The sequence below is a fragment of the Macaca fascicularis genome, chromosome 7 (assembly GCF_037993035.2).
Source record: "Macaca fascicularis isolate 582-1 chromosome 7, T2T-MFA8v1.1".
NCBI lineage: Eukaryota > Metazoa > Chordata > Mammalia > Primates > Cercopithecidae > Macaca > Macaca fascicularis.
The window spans coordinates 143,774,628-143,791,138 of NC_088381.1; the positions used below are offsets into that span (position 1 = coordinate 143,774,628).

At 40.3% G+C, this 16,511-nt stretch overlaps 1 protein-coding gene across 50 annotated transcripts in view; it reads left to right on the plus strand.

Annotated features, from left to right (window-relative positions):
* The window catches only part of TTLL5 (tubulin tyrosine ligase like 5), a 291,003-nt gene that overhangs the window by 148,041 nt on the left and 126,451 nt on the right, over window positions 1–16,511 (plus strand). For all 50 annotated transcript variants that reach the window (XM_073997878.1, XM_073997882.1, XM_073997883.1 and 47 more), the window contains one exon: window positions 5,017–5,171. In XM_073997878.1, the coding sequence (XP_073853979.1) occupies window positions 5,017–5,171 (155 nt within the window). The remainder of the gene's footprint in view (window positions 1–5,016; window positions 5,172–16,511) is intronic.

A 16,511-nucleotide genomic window follows, 5' to 3' on the forward strand; every position in this document is an offset into this window, starting at 1 on the left:
TGTTTCTTGGAAAATCCCCTGCCCCTGAGCTTTGTGGAGGAGAGGAAACATTGAATGGTTCCTTTTGCCTGTTCTCTCCTTTCCTTGTCTACCATTCCTGGTAACAAGTGCTTCTCAAACTTTATAATGCAAGTAAGTTTCTCATGGATCTTGAAAATGCAAATTTTGGTTCAGTGCAGCTGGGGCTGGGGCTGGGGCTGGGGCTGGGCCGAGATGCTGGGGCTGGGGCTGGGACTGGGGCTGGGGCTGGGCTGAGGTTCTGCATTTGTAATATGCTCCTGGTAATGCAGGTGCTCTTGGTCCAGAGACCGAATTCTAAATCGCAAGGCTCAATGGTACAAGGCAGTGAGGTAACACAGTGATTTAAACTACAACACTGGGGCTGGGCGCGGTGGCTCACGCCTGTAATCCCAGCACTTTGGGAGGCCAGGGCAGGCAGATCACGAGGTCAGGAGATCGAGACCATCCTGGCTAACACGGTGAAACCCCGTCTCTACTGAAAATACAGAAAATTAGTTGGGCGTGGTGGCGCATGCCTGTAGTCCCAGCTACTCGGGAGGCTGAGGCAGGAGAATAGCGTGAGCCCAGGAGGTGGAGCTTGCAGTGAGCCGAGATTGCGCCACTGCACTCCAGCCTGGGCGACAGAGCGAGACTCCGTCTCAAAAAAAAAAAAAACAAAAAAAACAAAAAAAAACCCTACAAGATTGGGAGAATTTTCATCAGGCCGACCAGGAATTGAATCCAGGGGCTGACACATAACAATTATTTGGTCTTGAGCAAGTTATTTGCTCTCTCAACCTCAGTTTCCCCATCTATCTGTCTTGAAGACTAAATAAGTTAATATACATAAAATATGCTTAGCTCATTTCCTGGAACAAGCTCTGTGTGTGTGTGTGTGTGTGTGTGTGTGTGTGTGTGTGTGTGTGTATTTGAGACAGGGTCTTGCTCTGTTATCCACGTTGGAGTGCAGTGGTGTGTTCTCAGCTCACTGCAGTCTCCACCTCCTGTGCTCAAGCAATCCTTCCCACCTCAGCCTCCCTAGTAGCTGGGACTAGAAGTGTGCACCACCACACTCAGCTAATTTTTATATTTTTAGTGGAGACGGGGTTTCACCATGTTGCCCAGACTGGTCTCGAACTCCTGGGCTCCAACAATCCACATGCCTTGGCCTCCCAAAGTGCTGGGATTACAACTGTGAGCCACCGTGCCTGGCCCAAACTGTTTATTGAATTTAGCCGTCATTAGTATTAATATAGTTTTGTTGTTATTATTACTGTTGCTGTAGTGGATCTAAAATGTAGCATATTAAAACTGATTACAGTAGAACATTTTAAAGGTCCAAACATGGACTTATAAGCTTCTTACGTGTATATACTTGTGTTTTTCATGTAAAGATGTTGATTACCATTACCAGCAGGGCATGTTCTTCGAGTCATGGTTTCAATTAAAAAAAAAAAACAAAAAAAAAACGCTATAGGTTTTAAACTATCTCCTGTCTGTTTTCCAGACCTGTTTGTGACCAATAACATGAATTCGCAGGTTGACGAGCCTAGATTTAATAACATAGACACTAGTTATTAGCCCAGAGTAGCCAACTGGCCCAATGGCTATGACCTCCACTTTAATATCCATTTATACTAAACATGGTAAAGTGTGCACATTGTTTATTGATATTCCCCTATAAATTATTAAACCTCCTTTATTAAGTTTTTGGCACAACTAAAGCAGTAATTGGAGAAGCTGTTATCATAAAGACCTTTCTCACTGTAGTTTTTCTACAAGTTTCAAGATCATGTCTAATATAAAAGATCTGATGATCAAATCAGGGCAGGAAAGCAGAGGAGTCGGTGTGGGGCAGGAGTGAGTTCAGGAGTACAGGGAGTCTGGTTCCTTGTCTGAAGGCCTGACCTACGTTGCCCTTAGGATATGGGAAGAAGGACAAAGCATTTCAGAGAAACTAGTTGCCGGAAAAGTTACTACCATAATTTGCTACTATATCTTCCCTGTCTTTTTTTTTTTTTTTTGAAACAATCGTCTCGCTCTGTCACCAGGCTGGAGTGCAGTGGTGCGATCTCGGCTCTGTGCAGTCTCCACCTCCTGGGTTCAAGCGATTCTCCTGCCTCAGCCTCCCGAGTAGCTGGGACTACAGGCGCACGCCCAGCTAATCTTTGTGTTTTTAGTAGAGATGGCGTTTTGCCATGTTGGCCAGGATGGTCTCGATCTCTTGACCTTGTGATCCACCCGCCTCGTTCTCCCACAGTGCTGGGATTACAGGTGTGAGCTACCGAGCCCGGCCTCTTCTCTGCCTTTTAGTCAGCATACGCCCTTCTTCTCCCCCTTGTAGAAGCAGTAGGGGACAGAAATGGTAAGTCATGTATGGCCAGTGAGGCTTTCTTCCAAAGACTGGTCCACACTGGAGGGTGCAGCCTCCACAGACACTGGGATTTGCTCCTGACCTATGGAAAACAACTTTCTTTCCAAGAAAAGTATTTTTAGTCCTTTGGTGTAAAGACACAGTCCTGAGCTGTTTTCACTTATTGAATTCTATAACTAGGAAAGAAACACTATACTCTTGCTAAAAATGACCTTTTTTCTTTCAAAATTTTTAGGGAAAAAAAATCATAATTCATTTGTAGTTTCAAAATTATTAGGTACTTAGAACATTTTATACCAAAACATTTTCCTTGGAATTTACATTTCCAGTCTGATGACTTTCACCACTGTTCTCTAGTGTCTCATGATCAAAATCCTGCATTCAGATTTGTGTCTTCTCTCTTCAACAGTCCTGGTGCATCTTACTTTGAAATGCTTCTCAGAACCATTCTTTCCTTTCCCTTTCCCTTTCCCTTGCCCTTTCCCTTTCCCATTCCTTTCCTTGAGGCAGAGTCTCGCTCTGTTGCCCAGGCTGGAGTGCAGTGGCGCGATCTCGGCTCACTGCAAGCTCTGCCTCCTGGGTTCATGCCACTCTTCTGCCTCAGCCTCCTGAGTAGCGCCACCATGCCTGGCTAATTTTTTTGTATTTTTAGTAGATTCGGGGTTTCACCATGTTAGCCAGGATGGTCTTGATCTAATCTTGTGGTTCACCCGCCTTGGCCTCCCAAAGTGCTGGGATTATAGGTGTGAGCCACCATGCCCGGCCCCATTCTTTCTTTTCTGATTCCACTACCACTGCCCAGGTTTTAAATACGTCTATATTTGCCATAACTACTTTAAAATAATTTTTTATTATAAAAGGTAATAATACATGCCCAGTTTAGAAAATCTGGAGAATAAAGATAAGGAAGAAAATCAGTCGTAATTCAGAAATAAATGCTACTTATAGTCTGGATTTTTATTTCTAGTCTTCAGGAGTGTCTGTTCACTTGTGTTTGTGTGTGTATGTGTTTAAAGAAATTTGGATCTACTCTATACAGTTTCATATTGTAATTTTTACTACCATGATTTTTTTTTACTTGAAATATTAGCATGTTCCTATATCATTATTATTATTATTATTATTTTTGAGACGGAGTTTCGCTCTGTCGCCCAGGGTCAAGTGCAGTGGCATGAACTCTTCTCACTGCAACCTCCGCCTCCCAGGTTCAAGCAATTCTCTTGCCTCAGCCTCCTGAATAGCTGGGACTACAGGTGCCCGCCACTACACCTGGCTAATTATTATTATTATTATTATTATTATTTTTAGTAGAGACGTGGTTTCACCATGTTAGCCAGGCTGCTCTCGATCTCCTGACTTCGTGATACACCCACCTTAGCCTCCCAAAGTGTTGGAGTTACAGGCGTGAGCCACCGCACCCGGCCTGTTTTTCAAAAAACATTAATGCATATGTAATAATGTCTTACTTAGGGCAAAATTTATTTAACAATATTGTTAGCCATTTAGATCTCCTTTTTCAGTATTGAAAACAATGCCTGATTTTCAGTATTCACAGTATAGTGTAGTGAGTAAGAACATGGGCTTTGACAGTTGAAAAACTATGGTTCGAATTCTCGTTCTTCCATTTATTTCTAGGCCTCAGTGCAATCATAGGCCTCACTTTCCTTCTTATAAAATTAGTATTATTATGGTACTTACCAACAGACTTGTGGCAATTTAAATGAGATGTGTGCAACGTACTCATTTACACATAGCTTGGAGCATAATGAGTTCTAATAAATATTGACTGCTATTATGATAGTCATCTGTCATTAATCATCTGCAATTGTTTTGTTGTTTAGTTCCCAGAAGCTAGATTGTAGTATCCAAGTGTACACATATTGTAATATATTTTAATAAGATATTGCCAATTGATTTCTAGGAAGATTCTACCAATTTATAGTCACACAAGTAGTATAAGTACCTATTTTCACCCTTTGCCATTATTGGATACTATCTTTTTAAATATTGTATACCAACGTGATATGCAAAAATGGTGTCTTGTAACTTGCATTTCTTTGTAATTTGCATGTCTTTCTTATAATTTACATTTACCAGTAGAAATGATGACTAGTTTTACATGTTTAATTGGCTAATTGTATTCCTCCTTTGTACGTTGTGTATTGAAGTCCACGACTATTTTTCTCTTAACCATTTTTTTTCTTTCTAAATCAGTGGATTCTTCGTGCATTATAATAATTAATGTTATTTATAACTGAAATTTACTGAGCATTTAGAACATACAGATGAGGAAACAAGGGCAGAAAAACTAATTTACCTAGTTTCTTTGAACATTGTCTACTCAGTAGATTCTTGCTGTTTTGGTTACTTGTCTTTGTTTTCCATAGCACCCAGCACAGTCCAGTGCCCTGCACTTAGTAGGAGCAACATAAATGCTTGTTAACTTACATTGACACTGACCACCCTCACTTCTGCTCTTTGTGCACAGGAGCCATTCCTTCCTGGGTGCCTTTATCACAGCCACAGCTTCAGCTCAGAGGGGTCAGCATCTGTTGGTCTTGACTTGATTTTGCCTATATGTTGTTAATGATCCTTTTTAAAAACTCTGTAAAGTCAGGTCATTTCCCTCGCTTTATTTCTAGGTGACAAACTTGAATTTGGCCACTGGCATCATAAACAGAAGCAGTGCTTCAACTCCCCCCACCCTCCGACCCATCATCAGCCCTAGTGGCCCCACATGGTTGGTGCAGTCGGACCCTCAAGCTCCTGAGAATCACTCCAGCCCTCCCGGAAGCAGGTATGTGAAGGGCCCTGCAATGAGCATTTGGGTAACGCAGGGATGGCCTTTGTCCCAAGCAAGCCATTCCCACCTTGAGTTCTGTATGGAGATAGCACTAAGGCATATGCCCTTTCTTCACCTGCCTCGATGCTCTGGCACCTAAGAGAGTTTCATTTTATTTGTAAGACAGTTTTCAGGCATATCAAATGAAAAGGATGTTTCTGAGATAGCTAAGACAATCACCTTGGGATAAAAGAGCAAGAATTTATACTATGTGTAATCCTTGCTTATAGTCAACATTTTAATGTGCCAACTTTTGGCACTTTGTCCTTGTCTCTTAATTTTTTTATATACCTTGTGTTTTTTATAGTTTTTTTATACTACATTGTGTTTCAGTAACTTTAGACTCTGTTCTTTTGAAGGACGTATTTGTTTTTTACTTTTTTATCTCGTGTCATATAATTGAACTCTAACAACCTCCCTGAACAATGCTCATTTGGGAAGTGGGAAGGAAATTTCCTTCATGCAGTTGAGAGATGTGGCTATAGATAAAATCCAAGTAGCTTCTGGCCATAATGTAAGCAACTTCCAAATTAAAAAAGAAACCACTCTATTGAATTCTGGTCTTGCTGTGTGTTTTAATTACCCCTGTATAAAAAATAAAAACAAAAACAAAAACGTAAGAAATGGATTTCCAGCACATCTTGCTTTAGTGCCTATTAAGTATGGATTAAATTTAATACTTAATTAAATTCCTGAGTCGAATGAGCTAGAGAGAAATGTGACTGTTACAATGAAGTATTTTGACCAGCTGAGATATTGTTCCCTCCATTCAAAGAAGTTCTACCACAGGTGCCCAACCAAGCCCCCACACCCCGTGCCAGTACTTCCAGCCTCTGCCTTTTAGTATGCTGCTTTGCCCTGAGATTTGGAGGGGTTACTAAAGACTTGGGCATGGAGGAAATACCTAGTTATTGGTGGAGTATCTATTGGTGTTAGAATTATTAAGGAACTAATTTGGGAAGCAGAAGCTCTGCCCAGGAAGCAGCATAAATATAAGCACATTACATCATCCTGTGGTACAGTGTCTTTCATACCAGTGATCATTGTGGTCGGGGCGAAAAGAATCATCTGAACTGAGAATTATAAAGAGCCGAAGACCAAGAGGCAGGACTTTTTAAGGCAGAGCATCCTCCACACGGTTCTCTCCCCAGGAAAAGTCTGCTGTAAAACATCAATCGTAAACAAGAAATTCTGTTGATACCATAGAGCTTTATTTTCCATAAAAAAATTTTCAGATATTCCATTTTCATTTTAAATTCAGAGCCTTGTTTTTATGGAAGACATTTTCACTGCAATTTTGGATATAATGTCTGTATGACAAGGCTACAGGCATTGCTCCTACTGTAAACAAAATGTTAAAACCACACATTTTGGAAAAATTGAGTTTTAGCGCTTTTTATGCTTGTAGATGGAATGAGGGAAAACATTTTAAATAAAAATTGTGGCTGGGTTTAGAGCTTTCTTTTGGTAGCGCTTGTTAATAGTGAGATGAAAGATGATGAGTTTGGTCAAGGATGTGCCAGGACCTAAGGTTCAGCACTGTGAGTGGCCTTCTCCCAGCCAGACTGCCCACGAGGCTGCAGTAATGCTCATGGTGCATTACACAATTGACTTCTGACCCATTCCAGCCAAAAAGCAACCCCCACAAAGTCCCCTGGTCTTTTCCTTTTCGAGTTCTTTTTACCCACAGCAGCCCTCTCTTTACCTCCTCCTCAAACACAGGAGCCAGTTTTCAGTCCCATTTCAGCTCAGGGTAGCCCTGGGACATTTTCCTCTGCCCCCAGGTGACCTCTGGTTGCCAGGACTGCCTGGAGCCTGAGCTTGAGAGTCCCAGTTCCACATGGAATTCCCAGAGGCACCCACCCTAAAGGAGCCCTGAGTGAATTCTCAGAGGTCTTTCCAGACTTGGCTGTGATGTAGGCCCCAGCCAGACCTGCAGCATACAACCTGCACAGCCCAATATCCTGGTTTCCATTTTTACCTGGTAAGTCACTGTTTTGTGGATATTTAGTCTCTTGTTGTTCCTCCTTTAGTCGTAAGGGTGACTAAGTTTAATGAATACAGGATTTGTAGCTTAGAGATCTGAGTTTTATTACTGGTTTTGACATTCAGTGACCCTAAGCTATTCATTTAATCTTTTTATTGGGTAAGCATACTTACATATAAAGTGGCCTGTTTTGAGAGCTTTTAGATTGCCTTTAAAGCACTTTGATCTCCCTGGAAGTAGGTGCTAGATAAATAAAAGGTACTCTGAATAGTTTTTCTACAGTAGCAACAGTGGATTCCAGTTTAGTTCTGATAATTCACTAAACTAGGGGCTGCCCTGTAAACTGTAATAAAATGTAAAGAGAATCCCATTCCTAGCTGTACTTTTCATCTCTGCATGTCAGAGAATTCACTGACTTGGTAGCCACAGGAATGAAAACTGGTGACTCACAAGAACTCTGCAAATAGTGTTATTTTTCATTTCCCTATGGTGTTGCTATTGTTCCCAATTTTATGGATCACACAAGTTTTCATCAAACGACCTTATTCTTCTCCCGCTGTTTTGAAATCACCCCAAATGTAGCCTCAGGGTTGTCGTCTCCCATTGGGTCAGTATAAGCTCAGCCCAGCTCCTCAAATCCCTTGGTTCCTTTGGTCTGTCTGGAGTCCTGTTCAGGCTTTGTTGTGGGAGAAGAAGGCAAAGAGCCCACGACTTGCCCAGACAGTCTGAGGCCTGGCCGTGTAGCCTGCAGTTCCCTAGACACTCTGGAGTTGGACTTGGCCAGCCATCCCTCTGTTGTTACTTTTCAGAGGTAATAAGTGAGATTAATTGCAGGCCATTCTCCAGAAGAGAAAGTAGTTAGAGCCAAATACAGTCACATGTTCAGAAGCCTGAGGTGTGCCTCCAAGCGAGGCCGACTTAGAATTCTACAGTAGGGACTCCAGGACGCAGGTACCAAGTGCTTATGACCCCTCTCTTCCTTAAAGTGATGTTTTCAGTTTCTAGGTGCTGATACGTGGGTATGTTAGCTTTTCTTCAGCCAATGAGAAAGATTAGGTTTTTCAAGCTGCCTTTTAATTATCCATTTTTTGGGCACATGGGGAGTCATTAAGAGCTGAAAATTGATGTGCAGAGCCATCTTGTCATTACTGCCAGCCTTCCATGGAACTGGACTACATCAGGGAGGATTTTCTAGGTGTGGAGCACTCAGTGGGTTCTTAGTGCGTTTTGCTTTGTGAGACATGGAAGGGTTACTGTAAAGTCTTGGCTGCTGCTTGGAATGATTTGGGAAGAACAGGGCCTCAGACAGCTTGGCAGGAACCTGAGGCCCTGTTTTTTTCCAGTCCAGCCCTTCCTTGTGGATCAAGCTGTCAGGGAATCCCACGAATGTCTGGCTCCTGCCCCTTTGTATGTTTTTCCAGTATTTGTCATTGAATTATTTTTATCCACCTCTGGCTTTTTCACACATGCATCCTGGGGATTTGTCTGTTCCTCGATATGAAAGGTAGGGGAATTTGCGGAAAGAGCACAGACATGAGTTTGTTCCTACTTTTTTGTGATAGGACAAGACATTGTGGGCATGGGCTCCTCCACCTGGCCAGCTCCCATTCTCTAGAGAACATCTGTATGAACTTGAAATGCCACCGAGGAATGGGAAATCTTGGGAAACTGGAACCATTTTCTATGTCACCCTGTCCTTCTGCCCTCTTATTCAACATTAGATTATAAATAGTTTGGTATTCTGCTTTGCATAAGTTTAAGGCACACATTTTTCAGAGATTCTGATTCTAGCTCAGTTAATAATACTTTCCTCCCTTCTTTTAGATTATTCTTAGAAATGATGCTGGAGATTCAGGTCTCTAACTTCTCATCTTTTCATTCTCAGTCAGTCCTCAGAAATACTGAATTTGTTAATTTCCTTTGAAAATATGTCCTATGCATTTTCTATATGTCAGGCATTGTGTTAGTTGCTGGGGAGGAGCAGTAAATAAAACAGAATAGTTTCCAATCTCAGAGTTTACTCTCCAGGGTATATATTCCATGTTCTCAGCACAGTGTTGGGTGCTGGGCCTAAAAGACTTTTAAAGACATAATGTTTGATCACTGAGAGGCTACTGTCTGGCAGGGAAAGGGAGTGTATACACATGAAACAGAGCAGTGGCAGGCGGCATATGACAAAGATCTGAATTTTATGGCATAGACGATTAGAAGAAAGGGTGTCAGGAAGGGCGTGTAAGGAGTCAGTCCTGTCCCAGATGAACCTTGAGGGTCGTATGCTCAGTGAAGCCAGCCAGTCACAAAAGGACAAATCCTGTATGAGTCCACTCATATGAAACATCTAAAGTAGTCAAAATCATAGAAACAGAAATTAGAAAGGTGGTTGCCAAGGGCTGGGGGAAGAGGGGAGGGGGAATTAGTATTTAATGGGTATAGAGTTTCAGTTGTGAAAGATGGAAATGTTCTAGAAATCTATCGCAGAATGATGTGAATGCACTTAACACTCCTGAACTATACATGTAAAAATGGTTAAGATGGTACATTTAAAATTATGTGTGTGTGTGTTTTTACTACAATCAAACAAAGAAGAGTATGTAAGGATTTAAGAGCGCCCCATAGTTCCACAAAAATTACTTAGTGGCCAAATGGCAAGGTTTTGTTTTTATCCTCTGCCTCTATTATAAGGGAATTATTCTGAACATAGTCCTTTAAATACTTCTCTTTCTTGAAAAGCATGTTACCTTTATAGGAATTGGGCCCAGCAGCTTCTGTTAGGAAGATGGCACAGTATGGTGGGAAGAGAAGGGACTTTAGAGTCAGGCAGACCTTGGTTTGCCTTGTCCTTGGGCAAGTTGCTTAGCTTTTCTGAATCATAATTTCCCCATCTTTTTTTAAATGCACATAGTTAAACCCACCTCATTAAGTTGTTATAAGATTAAGAGTTGTGTATGTGAAAGTGGCCAGCATGGTTTTCACTTTCTACTTTTTTGGTGTAGGTTTCTTGATAACTCTCACTTCCCTTTCCAGAAAAGAAAGAAAGAAAGAAACTTAAAATTGAACTTGCTTGGGATATGGTATTGTTCACCACTTAGTTTAGTATCTAGTTTAGATCACAGTGGCCATCACCCCTGTGCAGTACGCTCCTGGAACTGGATAACAGAAATCTGGCCTTTCTAGCCGAGGATGGGAAGGCATCAGAGTGGGGCCAACAAGAGACTCTTCCTTTTTCTTTGACCCCTTGGTTGCAGGTCAGCTTCTTTCTACTCAGCAGGCCCTTTTTCTCTGCTGTCTCCTGAATGTTGAAATTTCCATTGCAGCTCGATGTTCCAGCCAGTAAACACTCATATTTTCCATCTATCCTGGGGGTCGAGCTTTGGGAGAGCTTTTCTCTGGAGCAGTTTGGAGCTTATAATTTTGTACTTTATCCTGTTATATAAACAATGCTTTCCAGCCAAAGAGCACAATCAAAGAGAAACTACTTTTTTGGGGGGACTAAAAAAAATTCATATTCAGAGTTCTGCAGAAGTGATACTTCACTCCTTATGCCTCTTTCTTCTCTTTCATAAAGTTTACCTCACCTTTCTCCTGAATCTTAACTATTCCTTCCCCTGAGGAAAACAATTTCTCCAGTACATGTATGATAAAGGCCTGTACTTCTATCTGAATTTTCTCTGCTCCTTTTCTCACCCAGCCAGACACATAACCTCTAAAGAGTTATACCCTGCGTCAGTTCAAGCTCTGTGACAGATTCTACAGTTCCTCCTTCACCAAGAGAGCTGAGTGCTGTCAGTGTGCCAAGAGCAAAAGTGATTGGCTTCTGCCTAATAAAGGAATGTTGGGAAGCTTAGCAAGTCCGTCAAAGCTAGCTGGCTGGACGTCATACCAGGGCCTAGGTAGCATAGGTTCAGGAACCTGGGGCCGAGTGTCAGGAATGAAAAACGTGGATCTTTCTTATCCACAAGTCAGAATAAAGCATGGAATGCAGTGTTTGCAGTTTGCCAGTGTCAGTTTTTCTAGTTCAGTTTGCCTCTTTCACTCCACTCTGCACTGCTTTGAAGTATTAATGATGAACTAGCTTCTATTTCTTTAGGATATGCGCGCGTGCGCACACACACACATACACACACACACGAGTCTTTGTTAGAGGCAAAACCTATGTGATTATACTTAACACTCCTGAACTGTACACATAAAAATGGTTATGATGGTACATTTTAAATTGTGTGTGTATGTGTTTTTTTAACTACAACGTTGAAAAAGACTATGAAAGGATTTAAAAGAGAACCCCATAGTTTCACAAAAATTATTTACTGGTCAAATAATTCTTTTATTTAACTTTATAATTTTGTAACTATACAAAATTGATGATTATTTTGGTTTTAAGAGGCCTGAATATGACAGAATTCCTTACACTAAGCTAAATGAGACTCCATTTTTAGAATTAGGAAATTATATGAGTTGCTTTATTTATAATTTAGTTTAATTCTCCTGGCATGGTTTGTCTATCAGCTTCTATCCCTTCAGGTTAACTGGTTTACCAGCTTTGAAAGAGCCTGGGAAGATCACAGGCGTGATGAAACACAGTCTTCTTTCTGACTCATGTAGAGGAACACTGATGATCCATGTTTAAAGCTTACCCAGTATTGACTCAACAAATTTAGAAGGAAAACCAGCCAGTTTTCCTGATCCTTTAACTAAAGATCTCATCCGACCCACCTGCCCTTCTCGCTGCTAAAAGACTCTTAGCGTATTACCTACCCAGTACAGCTAAGAAATCAATGCTCTTTTTTAGAAGGTCTCAGGAGTTAAGATGTTAATAAGAAAAAACTCCCTGTATCTATGTTTTCATAAAAGAAAACTATAGAACTATATATCTGCAAAGGAATAAAAGGCTTCTTTTTCCTGAAGCTGTTTTGTGGGACAAAGTTTTGGTATACGCTCTTGGTAACTAACTCTTAGTTCCCTTTTTTTGAAAGAGAGAAACAAAATTGTACTTGCTTGGTATATGGTATTTGCTACACCGGGACACAGTTTAGAGTCAACTGGCCATATATCATGTACAGTAAAATAGAGTATTATAGCAGGGAAAGCAGTAATATGTAATCACAATACTAAGGCTGACATTATTTATTTATATTGTGAAGTAAGTACCCACTTATTAAAATTGTTATTATAAATCATTAAAATGCTCGTAAAGAAAGATAATTAGGAAAAGCCAAATTTTAAATGTTTATTTAAATATGGAGCCAACTGATCTTTGGGTGATGTGTCCTAACCTAGTGAGAGAGGCAGTGTATGAGAGTTCAGGGATTTGATATGTCACAACATACGGCAGGCCCAGGTGTTCATTATAAGTTACAAACTCTCGTCCTGCTTGGACCATCCTTATGCTTCAGAAGCAGTAAAGGGACAACTCATGGTTTTCATGAATTTTCAAGCTAAGATTCATATTAATTTCACTTCAAAACCAATACATATTTGACTTGGTTCTTTTTTTTTTTTTTTTTTTTTTTTTTTTTTTTTTTTTTTGAGACAAGGTCTCACTCTGTCACCAGGCTGAAGTACATTGGCATGATCACAGCTCACAGCAGCCTCTGCCCCCTCAGGCTCAAGTGATTCTCCCTCAGCCTGCCAAGTAGCTGGGACTACATGTGTGCATCTCTATGCCCGGCTACTTTTTGTATTTTTTGTAGAGAGGGGATTTCACCATGTTTCCCAGACTGGTCTTGAACTCCCAGGCTAAAGCAATCCACCCGCCTCAGCCTCCCAAAGTGCTGGGATTACAGGTGTGAGCCACTGTGCCCAACCTGGCCTGGCTGATCTTAAAAATAAGTTTTACTGTCTTTGGTGAGAACGAAATATGGGTGCATCTCAATGATGTGACTATAATTTAAAAGGATTTAGATGGGAAAAGCAGGCTTTCTGGCATAGTAGCTAAGGCAGCCATAAAGAGATTAGTAAATTGGGTATACTTAAAGGCTAGGGGGAATCAAATCACAATTGACCCTTGAATAACTCAGGTTTGAGCTGCTCGAATCTACTTATATGTGGATTTTCTTCCATGTCTGCCACCCCTGAGACAGCAAGACAAACCCCTTCTCTTCCTCTTCCTTCTCGGCTTACTCAACATGAGGATGACAAGAATGAAGACCTTTATGATGATTCACTTCTGCTTAATGAATAGTAAATATATTTATCTTCCTTATGACTTTCTCAATAAATTTTTTATTCTCTAGCTTACTTTTTATTAAGAATACAGTATATAATACATATGTCATATACCATATGTGTTAATTACTGTTTATCCATAAGGCTTCTGGTCAACAACAGGCTATTAGTAGTTGAGTTTTTGTGGGGGGTCAGAAGTTGTACCTGAATTTTCTACTGTGCAGGGATTGGCACCCCAACCCCTGTATTGTTCAAGGGTCAACTGTACATTCTTCTCAAACTGGATTGCATCAAGTAAAACTAAGTAAATGAAAGACCCTGCCTAATACTGTTGAATACTCTCAAATATCTTACTAGCTGCTTGAACTCAGTACTGACATTTGAAATATAAGCTTCAAAAAGAGTTTTGTTACCTTCTTCAACAAATATTTAGTTGGTTAAAATATGTTCAAAAGCAAGGGCAAAACTGGTAATAAGTAATGTTTCAGCTGGGAAATGGTTTCATCTGATAGTTGTTACAATAATGTTATCCTCAAAAAGTTAACATGTAAAATTACTGAATATCTCCTCAGTGTGAGAAGTTGGGCTCTGAAGGAGGTATTAAACAAGTCCCTGTCCTCAAGAAGGAAAATTACTAATCATAAAAGCTACTAGTGCAAGTACCATAAAGCAATATGTGCTTAATTATTGAATAGGAAGATGAAAACTCTTAAGTGGTGAGAGTTCTGAGGAGAAATTTATCACTCTGGCTGGAGAAGCTGGCAAAAACTTCATGGAAAAGAAAAGGTGTGAGTTGAATCTGGAAGGGTAGATGGGGCTTGGATAGGCCAACAGGCTGATATTCATCACTTAAGAGATAATTGCACATATATTTGGTGCTTGACACTATGTGAGAATCTGAGAGGATCAAAGAATTGTAATCCATACTTTTACTAAGTTAGAGTTGGCTGTTCAGCAGGGCAGTCTGGATAATACTGTCCTATATATATATTTATTTATTTTCATGTAACACACAAAGTGAGTGATTTTAAAAGGGCATATGGGTTCAGATGAGTTCATAATTCAGAAAAGGTACTAAAGACTTGAGTGAAAAGGTAAGGCTCTGCAAAGGAAGGGTTTAAGGTAGCGTTTAAATTCAGTCCCAGGTGTATAGGCTACGGATAGGTTAAGGAATAGAAAGGAACGAAAAAGAAGATAACATGCAAGATGTTTAAGGTATTTTCAAGGGACCGTAAGTGGGAACCAGTCTGACTCAGACAGAGTGTTTCTGTCAGAAATAATGTATTAGTCAAAACACTTGGAGTTTCCAGTGATAGAAACTGAAATCAAGCTGGCATATCCGTAAAGGAGGTTTTTTACTTCATATAAAAGCCTAGAAGTTGGTGTGGAGGAGTTAGGAAGTATCATCAATCATTCTACTTTCTTCCAAGTTCACAACTAAATGAGATACAGTAGAAAAGTTAGAGAAATAGTGAGATACTGGCCGTATTGCTGATAAGGATAAATTGTTGGGAATATAGCATAATTAGGCTTCTACCTCTTAAGTCTAAGTCTTTCTAATTTGTTTTCTGTATTCTAAATATTTCCTATATTGACATTTTGGTCACTTGGGTAGTTAAAACAAATTTTTTCAAGAAGAAGGAAAAGGATCCAACACACCACAATGTGAGAAACAAAAACAAAAAAAATTGTGGCCTGATTTCCAAGGTGAACACCTGCATCTGGGCCCAGTCCAGTTTCTGCTTGTATTCTTCTTCATAAGTTCAGTGTCAGCCAACTCAGCAGATCCAAAGTAAGCCTATTACTATACAACATGGTGACTATAATTAGTAACAATGTGTTAAATACTTGAAAATCACTAAGAGAGTAGATTTTAACTCTTCTCAGCGCACGCAAAAATATGTAAGTTAAAACATGTGTTAATTAGCTCAATTTAGCCATCCCACAATGTATAAATATTCCAAAACATCATGGTGTATACCATAGATATATAGTTTTTATTTTTTCATTAAAATAACTAATGAAAAATGAAAGATAGTATTTTGGAACCCAAATATATAAGCCTTGTATATTTTCCCATCACCACATCCTCACATTTGCAATTCTATAGCACTTATTCTATTTGTTTACTGTTTACTTTCTATCACTCTTTCACTTAAGTGTATGTTGTCTTATTCATTATTGTATCCCAGTGCCTTGGTAAACAATGAGAACTTATTGATGTACAAATATTAAGTAAAAGCATGAATGAATGGATATCCTGTTCTCGCACAGGGCTCAGCTTATCCCAGTCTTCCTGCAACCTTCCCTGATGTCCCAAGTAGATCTTATTAGGATTTCTCATCGTTTTGCTCTTCATCTATTGGAATCATGCTCCTGAGAGATGTAATTCAAAAGAGGCTCTAAGTGTGTAATTTTAATTCCTAGAGAATGAATCTTTGTAGCCCTTTCTAGCACAGAGAACTGAACTCTAAAGAGAAAAGCCCTAGCCTCTGTCCATTGAGCTTAGAGCCCCTCCTTCCAACCTTTCTGTCCCTCTCTTTCGAGCACATACACCACACACTTCCCAAGTCACTAGGCCCTGTTGCTTTTCTTTTGGATCTTACTCGGTTCTTTATAGTTGTCCAAAGTAAAAAGTACTCTATAAGCACAAGGCCCTCCCTAATCTGGGGAGCAGAGGTAGGTAGGGTGTGGAAGAAAAGGAAATGGTAGAAAACCTTTCTTTTTCTTATCCTTTTCCCTACCCTGCCCAGCCCACAGGAGTCATAGGAGCCACTTCTGGAAGATACTTGAGGGTAGAAGGGCATCTGCCATCTTTGACAGCTTAGTGTAGGATAGTGCTTTCTCTACCCCCAGCCTTTTCACATTTGTTGACTAATAAGTTGTAGTGTTTGCTGAGTTTGTGATTCTGTGATGTTCGGCTCATTTGGTGTTCTTTATAGTAGTCCTCTCTTCTCACTGTCCTTCACTGGACAGACTTTCTGACATCTCCAACCCGAGTGGTTAGTGTAGGGGTGGGGGTCGGGGGATAAATAACGTTAGGCCACCGTCTCCCAACTCCAGGATTGCAAGTTCTAATATCCTTTATATGTCTCTGCTGTGCCATTTACCATTCCTGTTTATATTATGGTTGTTTGTATGCT